This window comes from Pyrus communis, chromosome 17 (genome assembly GCF_963583255.1).
Source record: "Pyrus communis chromosome 17, drPyrComm1.1, whole genome shotgun sequence".
NCBI lineage: Eukaryota > Viridiplantae > Streptophyta > Magnoliopsida > Rosales > Rosaceae > Pyrus > Pyrus communis.
Genome location: NC_084819.1, coordinates 6107207 through 6123777, shown reverse-complemented (window position 1 = coordinate 6123777; position 16571 = coordinate 6107207). Strand labels below are relative to the sequence as shown.

At 36.6% G+C, this 16571-nt stretch overlaps 2 protein-coding genes across 3 annotated transcripts; both read right to left on the bottom strand.

Annotated features, from left to right (window-relative positions):
* Positions 1-319: 319 nt before the first annotated feature.
* LOC137723041 (protein HOTHEAD) lies at positions 320-4838 on the bottom strand. Its single transcript, XM_068462194.1, has 6 exons — positions 4342-4838; positions 3245-3584; positions 2541-2842; positions 2058-2446; positions 795-1360; positions 320-550 (listed from the first exon to the last, which is right to left on the bottom strand). The coding sequence occupies exons 1-6, from the start codon at positions 4421-4423 to the stop codon at positions 496-498; spliced, it is 1734 nt and encodes a 577-aa protein (XP_068318295.1). The 5' UTR covers positions 4424-4838; the 3' UTR covers positions 320-495.
* A 3326-nt stretch (positions 4839-8164) lies between these two features.
* LOC137722489 (SPX domain-containing membrane protein At4g22990-like) lies at positions 8165-14470 on the bottom strand. 2 transcript variants are annotated; one of them, XM_068461502.1, is made up of 11 exons: positions 14193-14465; positions 13060-13119; positions 12727-12847; positions 11790-12101; positions 11449-11553; positions 10857-11314; positions 10208-10509; positions 9325-9509; positions 9011-9201; positions 8779-8912; positions 8165-8643 (listed from the first exon to the last, which is right to left on the bottom strand). In XM_068461502.1, the coding sequence occupies exons 2-11, from the start codon at positions 13110-13112 to the stop codon at positions 8405-8407; spliced, it is 2100 nt and encodes a 699-aa protein (XP_068317603.1). In that variant the 5' UTR covers positions 13113-13119; positions 14193-14465; the 3' UTR covers positions 8165-8404. The 2 variants fall into 2 exon arrangements, with proteins under 2 accessions (XP_068317603.1, XP_068317602.1); XM_068461501.1 differs by having other exon boundaries at positions 8165-8912; positions 14193-14470.
* Positions 14471-16571: the final 2101 nt, after the last annotated feature.

Below are 16571 nucleotides of genomic sequence, written 5' to 3'. Positions count from 1 at the left end.
AATATTGATTAACTTAGTTCAAGTAAGACTCAAAATGACACTTCAAACATGCACACGCAGAAAAAAAAAATACTTTTGTATGCATCTAAACTACTTAAGAATACATGTAAGTCTCTAAGTCTTACTTACCCTCCTAAACTTGAGATTGTGACTTAGTTACCGTAGAACAATGATCATCAGTTGGGTTTGATCTTCGATAGCTTGAGTAGAACCAATCCTAACATCTAAGACTCAACGTACACAAAAATTTAGGCTAGAAAGCTGCCAATTACGATCGATATGCACTATTAGATACTATCCTACAATACCCTTTTTGAAAAAAGAGAATCATTCTAATAGTATTATTTTGGGGAGGAAATGTTTCATTGCATGTTTAAAGAAATATATAACCTAATACATGCTCCTCTCATCCATCTCTGCAGTCATTTTAGCAGGATAGTTATACATAGTAGAAGATCAAATCTTTGCAGTCAAACAATCAGACATAATAAATTACTAATTTGATTCATCACTAGCAAGCCTCTCATCCAATATTGTTTTTCCCATGTACCTGCACCATCACAAATCATAACAGACCATCAAACATCAACGTGACATCCATGACATATAACTAATATTAAATTTTGAGTAACCTAATTACGAGTCAACCATGGGTTAATTGAAACTGTCGAAAGCCCATCTCGCAGTTAATAAGAGCATTCATCCCTTACATTTGAGGTCCATAATTTAATTTCCCATTCCCTAATGTATAACTTGCATCAGAATGACGTATTAACTTAACATTACATACGTACCTTCCAAGCATCATAACAGTGGCTTGAGGATTGGTTCCGGGGGAGTAATTAAACGTCGAACCGTCGATAACTCGAAGAGCATCGACACCAAGAACCTTGTAATCATGGTCAACAACCCTACCAACTTGGCATCCTCCATGGTAATGCCATATGGTCATGACAGTGTCCTTGCAAAATTGATCCAAAGACCTTGACGCATTGGCATGTTTAGGCAACAAATTTACAGGGCTATTTGCAGTAATGTTCAGCAGAGCTGCTATTGACATACCCTCGTATCTGAACTTAGAGAAGGCCTTTGAGTCTATTATTTTCTCAATGGTTTCAATGCCTTGGACACATCTCTCCAAGTCTTGGGGCTCTTTGAAGTAGTTGAATGTGACTGCCGGGTTGTCGTTCGGGTTTCGGGTCCGGAGCTCCATGTGGCCCGTGGAAATTGGACCCATGACTTTCTCAAGAATGAACCCTCCATTGAAGGCTGCGTCTTCAAGACTGTCCATGTATCTTACAGCTTCGGCTAGGGCTTCTGGGGTCCTTTGCTTTGGTGGCACTGTGGAGAGCTGACCAATCTGCAAAATATGAACAAAATTAATCCACAATTACAATTATAAATTTTATTATTAGTAGTACTATCACTAAGCTTAAACATTAGGGTTTAATCCCAAAATTGGATATTTAAACCCTAAAACGCAGCTCTAAACGACCATCATATACCCTAGATAATTAAACAAAACATGTCTATAAATGAGATCAAGTTGTAGAAAATTGAGTAGAAGTAAGTTTTTCTCAAGGTGTTCTTCACAGATAATTTCTGTTGAAACGATAATCAAGCCATAGAAAAACTAAAAACAAGAGAGCCGACCATGGTTGGCCAACGTCTAGATGAAGGACTCCCCATCTCACAGTCGACTCAACAACAAATCAAACTTTTATCTACGAAATATGAATTCATAATTTCCTCTAATAAACTAGAGACTAAAATGAACTATAACGATGGAACAAACTACATATCTTTTAGTCATTTTAGTAATTTGATGTCTTTTTAGGAGTAAATTAAGTTGCAAGTGGCCGTTTACCACAATGGTAGAAAGGTGTTGAGCCCTTGCATAACGGAGTGGGTTCAAACTATGTCGGTGGCTAATCTAACAAAATTTACGGTTTGACAGAAAAAAAAAAAAAAAGGAGTAAAGTTTGAATTAAATATAATTGGGTGTAGTGATCAAATTCTTTTTTAGAACCACTTATTGGCCTCAATTGAAGGGATACCTTGGGAGAGAACATTCCAAAGTCTTTGGTAGTAGAACCGCCAGCAAAGTTTTCACCACTGGCAGCTTCAATGTAGCTTCCAAAGTGGGTGATCCCTACCACCTGAATCAGTGAGACCTCCGCAGGGATTGGAGAGGGCACAAAAATTGCATTCATGGGGTTGTCAGACATGCCTTGCCCAACCATGGGCTGGGCCACCACCACTGTGATGTTGTGGGCCTTAAGTTGTTCTGCTGGGCCCACTCCACTCAGCATTAGAAGCTGTGGGCTTCCGAGTGCACCAGATGATATAATGATCTCGTTTTTGGACCCGTTTTTGAGATAGGCTCTGTGCTTGGTCCCTGAGGAGTCTCTGAACGTCACCCCATGGGCCAGTGGCCTTGATTTTCCTTTTTAAATATCACAAGACAAAAAATATATTAAAATGATTATAGGGTCTTTTGGAAATAATCCTTTTATATTAATTAAAACTAGATCACAAACCTTTGGTTCTAAACAAGATCTTATGCACAGAAGCATGCAAGAGCACAGTAAGTCCAGTGGGGTTAGCGTACTCTAATAAATCAGCAGCAGTGTGTCTATGTCCCTCCAGATCAAAAATGGTTCCTCCGACCTTCGTCCCGTAGATATGGTCATAAGTGAACCCATTGTAAGGCATCACCCCAGCTTCCATCAAACCATTGCGCACCGCCGATTGCCATGCCTGAATTGGCGGCCGAAACGCCACAAGGCGCTCTACCCATTGGTATGATTCGTTAACTAATCTCCCGTCCCATCCAGCTTCCCTAATTGCAGAAGCATAATTCTTAAATCATTATTAATCATACTTTTACTCATTAGTGACTATATATGTTGAATGAACATAACTACGTATAAGTCACGTGATGATATCATGTCATTGTTGAAAATTCGTGTCATAATACTAACAAGGAAATTGAACATTTGACATGTCTTAATCCTAACTCATTATTCTACCATTCTTCATCACTTGAACTAACCAATTTTTTTTTATCACAAAATATATTGTGTTCAATTAGTTTACTTTTTACTGCAAATAAGAAGCTTGTATATAAATCCTCATATATTTTTTTAAACAAGGTATATAGATTGATATTCAACAATTAACAATGTGTGACAACAAGTAAACATTAATTACACCTATGTAGATATTATAAACGTAAATATACCTAATGTAGTCAGGGGGAGCGCGAGTGTAAAAACCGGCATTGAGACAGGTCCCGCCGCCTAGCACGCGGGCGCGGGCGTTAATGACACCATCCTCAGAGATGAAGCGCTGGGAAGGGGAGGCAGGGGAGAGATCAGAGAGTGCACTGCCAAAGGTAGACAAATTTGTAATGTTGGGGTTGCCATAGGGAGAGCCGCCGCGTTCAAGTAGCAAAACGCTGTAATTTTGGGAAAGAGTGGCGGCCAAGGGGCAGCCAGCAGTGCCACCACCCACTATAATGTAGTCATAGTATGATATGTCTGGAGCTGTTGTTGCGTTATGCATGAAGGTGAAGTTTGGGGCTGTAAAATTAGAGAGCATATATAAGAATATAAGTATATAGATTACACATCTGATGTAAATTAATGGAAATAGGGCTAACTTTGTCATTAGATTAGTGGAGCTTTATACGTGTCACATAATACACATATATCAAATTATACTTTGCTTTATACGTGTCACATAATACACATATATCAAATTATAATTTTCTAAGCAAATAAATGCAGGCAACATTTTTAGGTTTATGCCTTTATTTCTGCTCAATGTATGCATGGTAGATGGATCAGGTCCCCACTCATTCACTACAAAGTGTAAAAGAATGTAAATGCACACTAATAATATAAAGGTCAGTATAGTATATAGTTGGAAGTTGGTACATCTAGGGCTAATGAAACTAAAAATTAATTTAGCTTATGCTGCCTTTGGATTGCTGCTATCGGTGGCTCATGATCTTATAATTTTTCAGATTCACAGTACAATATGATGTTTTAAACTACTTCAATTTTTTGCAGGAGGGAGATTCATACTCGAGCACAAAGAGGTGGACATACTGTTGTAATCAACTAACCTCTAACTTATATCTACCACAAGTTTGCATAAATGATATTATGCAAGCAGTAGCAGAATGAGTCTATGGATCTTTCTTATCACAGTCATCACAAACGCAGATATATCTCACTGCTCTCATTTCATGCAAACAAATTTCTTAATTAATTTCAACATATTCACAAAACACAAAAAAGAAAAGAAGAAGGAAGCGAGAAGATAAAGTGTTACCTCTTTCAGCGCCAGAAAACCCATGAAAGAAGAGAATTACAACAACTGCAGCAACAAACAATCTCCACAACCCAAAACCCATTTTTTATAATATCAAGATATATATATCCCACGTACTTTCAAACAAGTACACAGAGGTTTTGTGTGTAGATGATATGGCCGGCTTAATTGGTTTGCAAACCCTAATGCCTTCCTTCCTTTACAAACCCTAGTGCTTGCCTACCTTATATAAGTTTCAAGGCAACGATATCAGCGGCTGGAAGTACTGAAAACAAAGCTCAAAAAGCCAGTCATGTGTACAGAAAATGAAGCACCGGACCAAAAAAGATTCAAGAAATGCATAAGATGTGATCAAATATATAGAAGCTAGCAAGCTGGCAAGCAAGCAATTAGCTCGGCTAATTTATAGACCAAAAAATAATGCATGCATGAACTATATAATAATTGCTAAATATTTCGTTTTTTGGACCTCTTGTATTTCAGCAAATGTCGGTCTTAATCTGCTAGATGTAGTGTGTGTGTGCGCGCGCGCGTGTGTGCGCGCGCGCGTGTGTGTGTGCGCGCGCGTGTGTGTGCGTGTGTATTTGAACACAGAGAGAGAGAGAGAGAGAGAGAGAGAGAGAGAGAGAGAGAGAGGGGGAGGGGGGGGGGGGAGGAGGGCAGTTGGAGAAGGGCGGTTGGGTTTTATTAAACTCTGGGGCCTTTAGATAGGTATACTGGTGGTGGATAATCACTATCAACTTAATTGTTGGTCATGTCATGTGAGAGTAATTAAGTTAAATCATTCACCGTAAAAAGTTAACACTTCACAAAAAAAAAAAAAAAAAAAAAAACTTTTTTTTTCTTTTTCTTATTCAATGACGATTAGATTTAAACTTGAGACCACTCAGCAACTAGTAGCAGCTCAAAACCTTATACTTCTGCACCCAAAATCATATGGTTCATTTCCTCCTCCAATATCACGTGTATCTTAATTGACATAGATAAATATTCTTAGACAAAGAACTAATTGGTTAAAAAGTAACACCAGCACTCTCTCTCCCTTTGTGTATACATGTTACAGCTGTGTGTCAAAAGTTTTTTTGTGTTTGTATATGGGAGCACTATGAAATAACATTATATTTTTAAAATAAGATGTTTATGTCACTTAGTACTACGGTCTAGTGGTATTCATCTTCACTTGTAGGTGAGAGGTTTTAGGTTCGATTCTTGCCAAAGATGAATTTGAACCACATTATTATTAGCCCATTATGAGGCTAAATCACCCCCTTAGTGTAGATAATATCGTTTGTTCGAAAAATAAGATGCTTGTAACTTAATAGGCTAAGCATATAATGTTTAATTTTCACTCAAACTTTTATACATACTTCCATATAGACACGAGAGCGTTTTGTGATGTTGGTGAAAAAAATCGTGGGCTCAATAGCTGCTGATCGTGAGAGTTTTAAAGAAGTTGAACTACTTCAACACAAGTAGTTGCATCTCAATGTCTCATTTAAAAGTTCCCCACGAATTGTACACTAGTGTAGTAATATATGTGTTCAATCAAATATCATTCATTACCTTCATTCCAAACTTTCAGTTCTTGAATAGAATTGTTAAGGAATCCAGACATTGCTTTGGTGTATAGTTTGTATAAAGAATTGTTGGAGCCAAAGCTACATCTAGCAAGGTGTTACATTTTATCGTGTTTATGTTGTGTCATATTTATGTAGTGTGAAACTATATATCCTAACCTCAAACACAACCTACTAACGTACTATATCCAACATATAAACCAAAACTCATTCACAATTTCAATGTGTCCAGACGTACTATTTTTCTTGTCAGCAAAACAAAAAAACATAGTACATAAAACAAAATTCTGTCTGAGTTTAGTACAATTATTATCGTGCGAAAATCGTGTTTTGCGAGTAAAACAAAAGTCTATCGGGCTTAGTTATTATGGTGCCAACCTGTTACGCACGAATCAGACTCAATAATCGTGCAGAACTTTGGAAGGTCTGGTGACTGGTGAGAGCTGTGGATTGCTAACCACTTACTAACATTTTTGGAAGGATATGGACCCTATGCTTTCATTACTCAAAGCCCTGTATATCTCCAAGGGAGGAGTAATTATATAATGTCGGTAGATTTTTTATTTGGGATTTTGTACATGTATTATCTGAACTTGCATATATGTGCGCTAATATCAGTACCTCAATTTTAAATTTTTTATTTTTACCACCTGAACTCTTTTGATTGTTGAAATCTATCACCTGGACCATTTGCCGTCAAAACATGCCACCCGCCCCTCACGTGGAGGGATATTTTTGTCAATTCACTTCCTAGGGCTCGTTGGAATCAATTTGTACGAAGGCCAAAGGCATTTTTTGTAGCAATGTTGGAGTTAGGTCATGAAGAGAAAGGGAGAAGAACTGAAAATTATGCAAAAATATAGTCTTTCATTTATAGTGAGTTTTCAAGATATTTTTTTGTAGGTCAACAAGTGGGTGTGTGGTTCACCTTAATTTATTCAAATATTAATTTTTCAAACTCTTTTCGAACGGAGGCGGTACAAACCTCCACCATATTGACTCAGGCAGTATTATTTTGGAGCCAATTTGATTCTAGCAAGCCCTATGCAGTTAATTCACTAAAATATCCCTACAAGTGGCATGTTTAAACAACAAAAGATGGCAAGTAAACGTAAGTGATAGATTCCAACAGTTAAAAGAGTTTAGGTGGTAAAAAATAAAAATTAAAAGATCATGTGGTATTATCTGCTTACAAGTTTCAGGTGGTACTTGCACAATAAAAAAAACTTTTGTATAATTAACTATATTTTTTTATTCATGGTTATTATCACGAACAGACGTTTGGATTACCCATCAATTTAGTCACTCACGTTTCAAATTAATCATTTACCTCCACGCATTTATGTTCGTCAAAGAAATATGAAAGTTGGCCTAAGAAGACAACGTTTAGTTTTTCAAACATTAATATGATCTTAGAAACCATAATTGCTTGATCGACGTCGTATTATCTTCACAATCTTGGAACACTTTGATTACCAGATTCCCACCTACACCCACGAATTGTTTGTATCCAACCCTAAATTATTTTGTGAGACCTACAACACATATACCATCTTTTCCGGTCATTAATTAGTTGTGTTCACTTTGTATGACCGACGACAAAGAAGAAACCCTATGACCGACGACAAAGAGGAGACCCTTCTTATATAATTTTTATGGAGAATGTTCAAGATTTACGGTTTAGGGTAACTCCATCCGTTTTGCCTCGGCAAGGAGTATGGAAGGACTAGAGTAATTACCATTCACGCAGAAGGCTAAGAATTCATTTCACATTTTGCTAATCATCTCTTTGGGCCTTATTTAAACTAATTAGAAATCATTTTGCTCTTCATCTCTATGGGCCTTGCTAAACTAACTAGAAATCATGGCTTGAAACTTTTTTCACCCAGGTTACATTTTCAACAATGTTGCAATCGGAGGTACATAATTAGAGGCTTTTACTAGACTACCGCCTATCAAGTTTGCACATTAATTTAAGAGTAGTACTGTCCACACACACATTTTTACTTCTCATACACCTTTCTAAAATTTCGGTTGTCGAGTTGAATGAATTGAAGAAGATCAATGACCAAAAATTAACAAGGAGCTGTAAGAAGTAAAAAATAAGTGTGTGAATAGGTCTATCCTAAGTTAACTTGCACAACGGAACAAAAGCCGTTAGATCGATTGGTCTAACAATGACATAATAGTTCTTGTTCAATTGGTGCAACTAAAAGAATGAACTGTTGAATGCACGGGCAAATATCAAACAGTCAAGGATCCAACGGCAAACGGCGGTGTATCACAAGTGACCCTGTTCTTTCCCGGAATGGCTAGGCTTGACGGGAGAAGAAAATTCATATAAATTGAAGACAAAAACAATGACCTAGTTTGCTACAAATATACAAACCTGCGGCTAAAAATAACAGCGATTTGATAGAAAAGAATTGAGGGGACTTGAATTGGGAAGAGGCGGGCGTTTTCTAATACATTTGGAATGATATGAATCAATAGAGAGAGTTGTACGTGTAGCAGGTGGCAATAATGGAAGTAATACAGATCACGAGGGAAGGAAGCAAGGTGATGTTCAAGAGCCTACTCTCCCCCAAGTATCCGGCTAGAGTTATGGTGGCATCTGCTACTACTCGAGCGAGCGTCCCAGCTTCTGTTGAAAGTAATCCACCATTGTATGTTCCGCGGGAAAGCCTCGATGACATGACCCTAGAGAGAAGCGACAAGTTGACACCTGCACAAATGGCGGTTGAAGATATGTTGAGAATGAGGCAGAAATTGTCTCTGCGTCTCCTGCTACTTAAGAAACTAACAATACTTCGATTCCTATTAAACCAAAAAGTAATTGAAAAGAATAAAAATATCTCACCTTCAAGTACTTCAGCCGAAACAAACATGATGAGCCCTGAGCTGACGTATTGTATCACCGAGTAGGGATTAAACATATGGAAGCTCATAACTATGCCTATGCAAACCACTACTTCGGATACTAGTAAAATTTGCCTGCAATTACGTCAACAAGATCAAATCCATCAGTTAGCAGGGAAAATAAATATGGAAATTATCAACGACCACCTATAAAACAGCACGGCAAGGATTACCTGTCTTCAAACATGTTGCTGATGTAGCTCCCAACAAGAATATTTACTGGAAGAACGGTTAATCCAAGACATGCCAGAAAAATTGCGACTTTGCTAGTATTCCAGCTAAAGTAGTACGTGGTAACAACACTAGATTCTGAAAGTAAAATCTCCATAGCATACTTGAGCATGAAATATATCAACAGTTGAACCTGACAAAACCATAAAGAAGTTGGAAGGGTTAAGTGAAAGTAATGTTAACACGGACATCAAGGGCACATTTAATGGATTATCTGTGAAAAAAACATATATGAATTTCAAAATCAATGAAATACCTTTACAGAGGGTGTAAGTAGTCGATACGCGGATCGAATTGAAGTGGCTGGTTGACGAGATTCCTCAGGAGCTTCTTCACTTTCATCAATATCTTGGTCACCATCTTCATCTTCATTCTGGTCTTCAGCACTAACGAGCAATGGTTGTTGAAGACCTTTCTCGAGCGCATCATTTACTGCTGTTCCTGTCAAATTCCAGAATAGATAACTGTTAGCTCCTAGAACTGCAACTATATGCTTTGCATTGGAGAGATGCAGCAGGAAATGGCTCAATCCTACTCTTATACAGAACATTCAGAATCATGGCTACATGGGCTACGCACCCATTATACACACACTTATTTCATGGTAGAATTATTATTCAATGTCTCAATAACCAACATTGATCTGGATACCGAAATCAATAAACTTGAGTTCAAGAACTGCCCACTGATTGAGAGAGGTCTATACCCATTAATGGATTTAAGGATCCGCTCATTGGCAGACATCATGCATGTCCACAGCACTATGTCTACATCAATGCCATAAACCATGTCGATACCAAGCTTAACTAACATGTTACTAACGTTTTTTCTTCTTTGGTCTGAACATGTCAAGCTTGTTGAAATCAGTAATGTCAAAGAGGTAGTTTGGTTTTGATTTGTTGCAATCAAAATAAATTAGCACGAGACTGACATTTGAATTTGATGATGTGTTTAAGGATGTAATTAAATTTCTCAATACAGCCAAAAAAATGCTCATAGCAATAAATTGAGAACTATTGGGTCCAATTAGATTAAATCCATGGTACCATTAGAAGCTTAATATTTATGAGGAGGACACAAAACATAAATTGTTCTAAATTGTTCAAAAGATAAACTGCTGCTGATCTGAGTAAACATACCGCTATTAGATCCCTCTTGTACAGGATTCACTTCATCTTCACGAGCAGGTTCTTTGAATGAGATGCACAGCCATATCAAGTATAGTAGCCAAGCTATAGCCATAACCCAACCAGGCAGAGTGTCTTGATTGAATGTAAGCATGTAAATCTTGAAATTAGTTTGAAGTAAGCCAGCAAGAGCAGGACCACATGCCATTCCAAGGGCACTAGCACTAACAAAAGCTGCTGATGCCTGCATCCGGATTTTCAGAGGTACACAATCACTAATATAACGCCTGTTAACAGCTCTTGCAGAACCCAGCCTGAAACAAAAGATAGCTCAAATTTGTCAATTGATTTGATGAAAGACATCAACATTCCTCCAAGTTCCGGAGAAGCCAAAGGAGAAAAGTTAAAGAACTAAAAGCTGTGTCAAAAGAGCAGACCTACAGTACAAAAATGTTTTAGAGCACGGTTTGGTACAATTGTCATTTGTTACTGAGGTCGCTAGCATTAATTTATAAATTTGGAAACAAGGAGTTCCAAGTATAGCTGTACAGGTTTTAATCAAAGCCAAGAAGTTCCAAAACTCCCTAAACCACTACTTCCACTAAATATTATTGCCATATCCAAAAGAAGAACCAGAGGAACAAGTAGAAGAATTACTTACCCACAGAAAAGACGACCAATCAACAGTACCCATATCGAATTAAGATCATAAGCCAGAGCATACAGGGTGTTTCCCGCAAAAAGAACAATACTGCTAAATACAAGAGGCTTGAAGTATGACCGATTTGACCATGCACTAAAATACACTGAAGAAAACACCTGTGCAACAGCCATTGCTCCAATCACAACACCACAAACTGTTGCTGCAGCACCAAGGCTTATGGAGTAGTCATCTGCTGTAGGAACAATAATATATGTATTGACCATGTAGAGGAACGTGTTCACTAAGTTTAAGACAAGTGACATAAAGTGGTATCTCTGATCATCAACTTCTTCCTCAACTGGAGCAGGCAGCATATCTTCTTGCAGAATAAGTGCATGTTGTCCCAAAAAGTTAAGAAAGTTTGTTGAATTGGTTAACCTGTCCACAGCTGCTTTTACAGAGTCAATGACAGGATCCTGCACATGAACCCTAGTAAGCATTACTATATACTACCAACATTTGACTGCTTCCTGCTCGAAGAGTAACATCACAGTTCATGGAAGAAAATAAGGAAACGACAAAAATTGAGGCATCAAATTACTAAATCAACCTGGAGCGGAAGAGTAGGCTGGTCATATATTGATAAGTAGCTTCCTTGTCGGTCCTGAAGTTCATGAAGATTGCGAGATATAGCTCCTACAACAGCCCCTATGCCCTGGAAAATTATTTGTCCAAGATAGATCATTTACACTGAAATTACAAGGTTGCAGTTTCTAATAATATGCCAAGTTATATAATGACTAATATGCAAAGTTATATAATGGCTACTTTATGTTTTCTGTCATGCTTGCCCCAATATTTTATAACTGCACTTAATAACATACATTAACGGAAATGTTTCAAATGTTTGAAAGGAGAAAGGGTGGAAAGGCCTCAGATCAAACATATTACCACATGCTTAAACACTTGCTGCAGCTGTGAGTAAGGATGATTCGCACGAGTTTTGACGTAGTAGTCAGTAAATCTATACCCAAAGCGTTTATCAAACTTCTTCAGTATCTTACGCAGACCTATGGCATTCACCTCAACAAAAAACAGAAGCTTCAGAAGATCATGCCCCACTTGTCTATAAGCTTCTCGTAGTTCAGATATTTTGGATAGATCAGGTTGCTGCTGAAGAGCTTCATGCTGTTCTCCAAGTTTGGCTATCCTACTTGCAAGTAGTCCTTGTTGTTCCAACAGGAAAAGGACGATAGTCTCAATCTGATATTGAAATAACAAACAAGAAAGAGAAATACATTCGTTATCCACCTCTCATGAGTCATGAATAACAGCAAAAGTCAGATAAACCAGAATAAAGATTTAAAAAACCATAATATGCTACAAACTTCCTTCTGATATATATACTACACACACTTATGTAGGTATATATGTATATATAGTATATACACACATAAAAGAATGGGCATCAGTATATGTGAATGCATATAGAGTATGCAGGTGGGCAATACACACGAATACAAACATACAAAAGCAAAGTGATGCAGAAATTGACTATAAATGGGAATTTGAGTTCTTGGATGCATATATAGGTTGAAATGTATATACACAAAAGCCACAGCAACTTTATATCAATTCGCTTATGATATGCCTCCATGAGGTTCTTAAAATTTCCCACAACTTCCCCAAAGAGACTACTAAAGAGGAAAAGTGAAAGGAACTAAGCATATTTATCTTTAATAAATGAATTAATCAGACTTCCCTACAAACCGCCCAAAAATTAACAGTTCCTTGACAGCTTAGGAAATGCATCTATGCCAAGGTGCACAACTTTCTCATCTAACATTCTCATATGGTATTTGTGAACGAGGATTAATGACCTGCATACCTGATTATCCAGCATTCTTGAAAAGTCCTTTAGGACGTGCCTCAGGTCTATTGCTCCAACTTTAATTTGTTGAGAATAGTGTTTCACTTTTTTCTTCATAAGTTTATAGTTGATGTAATACCTGAATGAAAATAAGGTGTGAGCACACAATCATTGCAACAAAACGAAATTTATAAATGGAACACAAAATACGTTTGTCATCAAAGAATCTCATCTTCAGAGCCGTTCTTTAATTCTTTTACCCTTCCACAAGAGAAAAGGTTCAAGATGTCCAACACAATGCACCAAATATTGATGATGCATACTTGAATAAGTGAGATAGATCAAACATACCCCTGCCATTCTTGTACTTGTCTTTCCTTCAGCTTTTTCCCAAAGGCAACCATTTTCTCACTACAAATTAAAAGACACTTGCATTAGCAAAAGAGGAAGATGAAATGAAAACTACCACAAAGTAGAAAGGAGAACGAATGCAATTTCTCCGAGTTCAATAATTCCACAAGCTGTTCCATTGTGCCAGAAACAAGAAACACCAAAACGCTAACAATTATAGTTATTCTCGTCTGCCAGAGAAGCTGCTTCTACAATTAGCATTCTTCTCCGAGCCTGAGCAATGTTGATTTACATTGTACATTTCAGGCCAATCGATTATATACATGATTCAAAAACAAGATTTACCACTGTTTTATTCACACACACACACACACACCCTCACACAGATGAGCCAAGAAAAGGTTTTTTTCCGTGGAATAAAGATCAGCCGTGCCACAAATCACAGAAATCAGTAGTCGGTTTACGCCTTCGAATAACATAATTAGAGATTTTTAAGTAATTTGAATTGATTAGTAATCCAGATTTCACCATCCTAATGCTCACTGTATAATCATAAACCGCCCAATTTGACCTAGTCCACACTCCACACAAACAAAGCCATCAGTCAACTTGCCGTACCAAAAAGATAAGCTCATACGCCTATCACGTAAAATCATCTTATCACAATTGATAAATACATATAAAACATAATTAATTCTCACACACATTTATAATTAATATTTAATTATTTGTAATAATACTCCTAGCAGAATAATAAATCTGATGAGGAAGAACACAAAGAAAAACTATTCCACCAATTAATTGAACAAAAATATAAAAATTCAAAAAGCTTCCGATAATCCTCTGTTTGGTTGCTCAGAAAAATAAAAAAAATAAAAAAATAAATAAAAACTCGGAAAAGAAAATTCGAACTCAACTCCAACAATCTCAGGTCCCAGGCTCCGAATAAAATTCATCGAGCGATGTACAACGCATGAGTTCGAATCTCATTTTCTCGGCAACCAAACAGAGCACAAATCCATCAACCAAAAAAATACAGAGAGATTCACAGCTGCATATACATACACACACATATGTGTGTGTGTGTGTATCCACGCATTCAAGCAAGAAAAGTTACGAGAAAATTGAATTACCCAAGTGAATTCGGAACGCTGCTGCTCGATGAAGAAGCTTATTAGATGACCATCAACGAACACGGCCTCGAAAGAGCAAATCGACGGCGCTATCACTGCATGCCTTGTTCACGCAAACCGATATTTTTCGAATTTACAAATCGATGGAAACGTTTTGAATCAGAAACGTATATGCGAAGACGACGGAGGAGATGGCGAAAGCTCGGAACAGGAAGCTCAGAGAGAGAGAGAGAGGGGAGAGAGAGAGAGAGAGTCGTGTGTACGCTGGTGTGCACGGAAAGATCGGATCCTTATGACGCTTGGCGGCTTGGGGGACAGAATGGAATTGTGAAAATGTAGACTGCGGCAGGGTGGAAATGAGTGTACCTTTTTTGAGGTAATTTAGAAGAGGCCAAATCATTTACTAGTAACATTTCTTTTTTATTTTATTCCAATTATTGGAGACAGGCTCATTCGGGATTCGTTTTAAAACTTTATATTAACCTTTTCGTCTCCAACAAAGTATAAATTAAAATATTTTTATTTTGTATTTATTTATTTATTTATTTATTTATAAACAAACAATAAGATATCTACATAGAGTGTTCTAAAAATCAACTTAGATAGCCACCTAAGTGCTAAGCAGTGAAAGCCTGCCACAATTTAGTGCAAATCTTTTTGAAAAATCGGTTTGGAGCTAGGCGGAGCTCGGCTAAAGGTCCAAAAACCAAAAAATGACCTGATTTACCAAAAAATTCATCTCCAACCCATGTCTGGGTTATAATTCTATGGAACCCACTAGGCTGTTATTTGGTCAAGCTAGCTAAACGTAGCCCCTCTTAGCCCCTTTTTTTATGGGGCTCAGCTCTTTACTTGCAATAATTGATTCAAATTTAACGAATAGATTTGAAAACATCAAACAGTAGTTTAATTAAATTGAGCAATAAATTTAAAGTCTAAACTTAAAACTAATAAATTATTGAGGGATCTATATTTAGCTATTTCGGTTGAAATGTTATATGAGTATGGTCTGACATTGTTCATTGAAAAATAATTTGTTGTAGGGCTATAATTTTGGACGAAACTATATTTAGTCCTTTCAGTTGGAGATAATCTTAATCAATTGAGTTACAAGTCATTTGCTATTTTTTTATTTATTTCCCTTGAACCCGAAAACATTTCATGTTATTAACTTTAAAATCGTTAAAATATGTCGGATAATACTTGCATTTTCATAGTTGAATGCAAATATTTAACTTATTACAAATTGCGTATAAATTTAATAGAATAAATAGACAATGCGAGCACCAAGTAATATATTCAGGGTAAACTTTTTATTTTTTAAATATATTTGCATGACTAGAAATATCTGATTTGAATAATTTTTTTTCTTTGTAGAATAATCTTCGAACAAAAATTAAGAAATTAAATGGTTTCGATTATAAAATTTATGTAGTTAAAATACAGTATTCGCAGAGTAGGATATGTGCATTCTCAGGATTCAAGTATTATTCTAAAATGAGACTGCCTAACTATATATACATCACTAGGAAGTATCTATGTCAAGAATTAAAGGAGGGCACATGTTTTCAATTAACACATATAAACAAATTAGGTATTGCTTTTAGAGCTCATATAAGATTTTGGATAAACTTGTCATTGCCCAAAAGGTAAACTTGTCATCTACTTTTATTAAAGAGGTATTTGTCAGTTTGCCTTCCAAACTTGTACAGAGCTACCAATTTTTCCTTTGAACTTTAATTTTTAGCCGATTAACACCCTGAACTTAGTTCCTTCTTGAACTTTAACTTTAGCCAATTACCCCCCTAAAGTTTTATAAATAGGCACTTTCCCCCCTAATGTTAGTTTTTCAAATTCTTCATCCAATTTTCACATATCCAATTTTTCATTCTTTTTGTCCACATACACTTGTCATGTGTTGTTCTCGTGATCAAAATGAATGAAAATTTGGATGAAAATTTTTAAAATCTAGCGTTGAGGGAAAATTGGCTATTTATAACAGTTTAGAGGGGTAATTGGCTAAAATTAAAGTTTGAGAGGAAAATTGACTAATTATAAAAGTTCAGGGGGCAATGGCTAAAATTAAAGTTCAGGAGGAAAATTGACAACTCAATACAAGTTTGGGGAACACATCAACAAAAGTAGGTCTATTGAAAGGTGATATAGTGAAAAGGTAGTGATTTTCACATTCTCGTTATTACTTGGTACGCTCATTCTCATGTTTTCATCGCTTGGATGATTTATTCTACTCAAAAGCTACAATAAAAGGAGTATCAAAGGAGGAAAATGACGTGTCAAAATCATTTCCGTAGGAACATGTAGTAAAAATTAAATAACATCACTCTTACTTTTAGAGAATAAAAGCGTCTTTTGATAACG

Bases quoted from the DNA above. Each gene is read 5' to 3' on its own strand.
- LOC137723041 (XM_068462194.1), bottom strand. From the start codon at position 4,423: ATGGGTTTTGGGTTGTGGAGATTGTTTGTTGCTGCAGTTGTTGTAATT. The intron at 3,585-4,341 runs GTAACACTTTAT...CTAATTTTACAG, and splicing joins GTTTTCTGGCGCTGAAAGAG to CCCCAAACTTCACCTTCATG. The intron at 551-794 runs GTACGTATGTAA...GTGATGGTGCAG, and splicing joins ACTGTTATGATGCTTGGAAG to GTACATGGGAAAAACAATAT.
- LOC137722489 (XM_068461501.1), bottom strand. From the start codon at position 13,112: ATGGTTGCCTTTGGGAAAAAGCTGAAGGAAAGACAAGTACAAGAATGG. The intron at 12,102-12,726 runs GTATGCAGGTCA...TTTCAATATCAG, and splicing joins CAAGAATGCTGGATAATCAG to ATTGAGACTATCGTCCTTTT. The intron at 9,510-10,207 runs GTATGTTTACTC...GGAATTTGACAG, and splicing joins ACAAGAGGGATCTAATAGCG to GAACAGCAGTAAATGATGCG.